This window comes from Opisthorchis viverrini (genome assembly GCF_000715545.1).
Source record: "Opisthorchis viverrini unplaced genomic scaffold opera_v5_60, whole genome shotgun sequence".
In the NCBI taxonomy this organism is placed as follows: domain Eukaryota; kingdom Metazoa; phylum Platyhelminthes; class Trematoda; order Opisthorchiida; family Opisthorchiidae; genus Opisthorchis; species Opisthorchis viverrini.
In genome coordinates this window covers 10,603-12,489 of record NW_008751712.1, presented here as the reverse complement: position 1 = coordinate 12,489, position 1,887 = coordinate 10,603, and the positions used below count along the sequence as shown (strand labels likewise).

The 1,887-nt window shown below is 41.9% G+C and overlaps 3 protein-coding genes across 3 annotated transcripts in view; 1 reads left to right on the top strand and 2 right to left on the bottom strand.

Moving 5' to 3' along the window:
- Positions 1-377, bottom strand: part of T265_03751 (hypothetical protein) — a gene marked incomplete at both ends in the record, with an annotated part of 90,983 nt that extends 90,606 nt beyond the window's left edge. Inside the window, one exon of the mRNA XM_009168304.1 lies at positions 337-377. Within this exon, the coding sequence (XP_009166568.1) occupies positions 337-377 (41 nt within the window). The remainder of the gene's footprint in view (positions 1-336) is intronic.
- Positions 378-1,072: 695 nt separating this feature from the next.
- Positions 1,073-1,887, top strand: part of T265_13312 (hypothetical protein) — a gene marked incomplete at both ends in the record, with an annotated part of 7,841 nt that continues 7,026 nt past the window's right edge. The window contains one exon of the mRNA XM_009168336.1: positions 1,073-1,297. Coding sequence (XP_009166600.1) covers positions 1,073-1,297 — 225 coding nt within the window. The remainder of the gene's footprint in view (positions 1,298-1,887) is intronic.
- The window catches only part of T265_03750 (hypothetical protein), a gene marked incomplete at both ends in the record, with an annotated part of 8,537 nt that continues 7,834 nt past the window's right edge, over positions 1,185-1,887 (bottom strand). The window contains one exon of the mRNA XM_009168303.1: positions 1,185-1,279. Within this exon, the coding sequence (XP_009166567.1) occupies positions 1,185-1,279 (95 nt within the window). The remainder of the gene's footprint in view (positions 1,280-1,887) is intronic.

The following is a 1,887-nucleotide window of genomic DNA, read 5'->3' as shown; positions in this document are numbered from 1 at the left end:
GCATGATCAGTACGATCGTAGCGATCTCAGCGAAGCCTTTGGATGTTTTTTTTAGACTCCAATTGTCTCTGGTATTCCCGGTTTTTTTTTATTTGCAGGTCATGTGTTCTCATTCCCGTTTTGTTCGTACACTACGAGCTCGTTTAGAATAGTGCTTGCGTGGCTCTATACACCCAAACGTACCCGAGGACCTCTTAGACCTCCAGAGATTTTTGATGCGAATGGTGTGTAGAATGCACTGTCTGATGTGAATGGGCTAAGGAGCTTGAGGTTGCATTGCCTTAGAAATAGGCATATGGTTGATAGGGGTTCTGAGATGCACATATTTGAACTCACTTAGAATGAAGCGGTTCTGATAGAGCACCAGGACTCCCCATTCAAGCAGCTGTCGGGACACGCACTTGGGAGGAGGTTCTTCTCTGATTTGTTTGCGGACGTCTTGAATATATTGGCAGCATCTACTGTAGAATCTAGACGTTTTTTCTGGATGCGAAAATGAAGAGGCTAATCCGTGCTGTGTTCCCGATGTGGTCTGCACGATTTCGACTCAATTGTCTTTATTTTGAATGTTGCATCTTTTTGGCGAGAATGTTGTTGGGAATATAATGTTTTTGCTTTTTTTTTGAGGAAAATTTGACTCTTTTTTTGGATTCTTTTCTCGTTCACCAGCGTTTGTTTCTACAATTTTGCTGGAAGATTCTACCATGGAGTTTTATTTTTTGTGTGGGATTTTGTTTGTTTATGCCAGCGTTTCCTACCAGATTTTAGATGTTCGTTTTGTTTGCTTGTTTTGATGACTTTTGACTTGTGGTGTAATCGGGTAATCCTCTCTTTGTGAATTGAACTTTAAGTGACTATCCTTCGTTTCTTCTCACTGTTTGGGATATTTGCGAGATCACTGGCGTTTTTTAACTATCAATTCTCTCTTGCTTCCCTTAATCAGTGTGTTTTGTGGTCTATGTTGCATCGTGCGCTTGTCGATTTCGCCAATCGGATGTTCGGATGACGCTTGCTCTATGTGTGATTGTTCGGCCTTTAGTTATCGTCATTTTTACAACGTGTTCTTTGCAGTTACCGGACGTCCGGTCCCGGCAATGAGTCAGAGGATCTGGACAAAGGCTGCGCGAGCTTGGCTAACTTCGTCGCCGAATGTGAGCTTTTGGAAGCCCGTCGAGTGGATCTTCTCAGTAGTGAACGCCTGTTGGATCTTCCAATCTCCACATACCCGGAGTTGAAAGAAATGCATGGGGAACTGCAAAAGCTAAAACCAATTTATGACCTGTATACGGAACAAAAGGTGAGCAACTCTGCAAATGCATTCGGTTTCGTGAGGTGCCGAGCCGTTACCAACACTATTTTGATTAAAATTTTGCTACTGATGAGTAGTGTGCAAAATCGAGAAATGATCGGTCCTCAGGATGACTGCTGTGGCTTGCATTCGATTCACTTGCTCAGTCCTGTCAAGTGCAAAGTTCACTTTGCGTTAATTACTCTTAAATATCCTTCGAACTTTCAGTAAATCAGTCCATTTTATCATAAGACAGGTGTGTATTCCGGAGATCGTTGAACATAGCAGGATACAGGTAAGTTTTTTTAAAATTAAAATTGGCAACCAGTGCCACAAATTTCGTACAAAATAGTCGAAAGGAGTACTTTGGTCCTTATTCGTGCCAGCCGAACTGCAATAAACTCAATATGACCGCGCGATATGTGCTATTATCATAATACGTTGTATATGCTATGGCATGAGCAGTTTCCACAACGTGTTTATAGTTCTTTAGCATTCCGTTTACAGGGAATTTCAAGAAGTCAGCATAAATTCTCATTCATTCTTCTGACGCGTATCGATGGAACTCTACATTAGGCCTACCAACAATTGTCACTTGA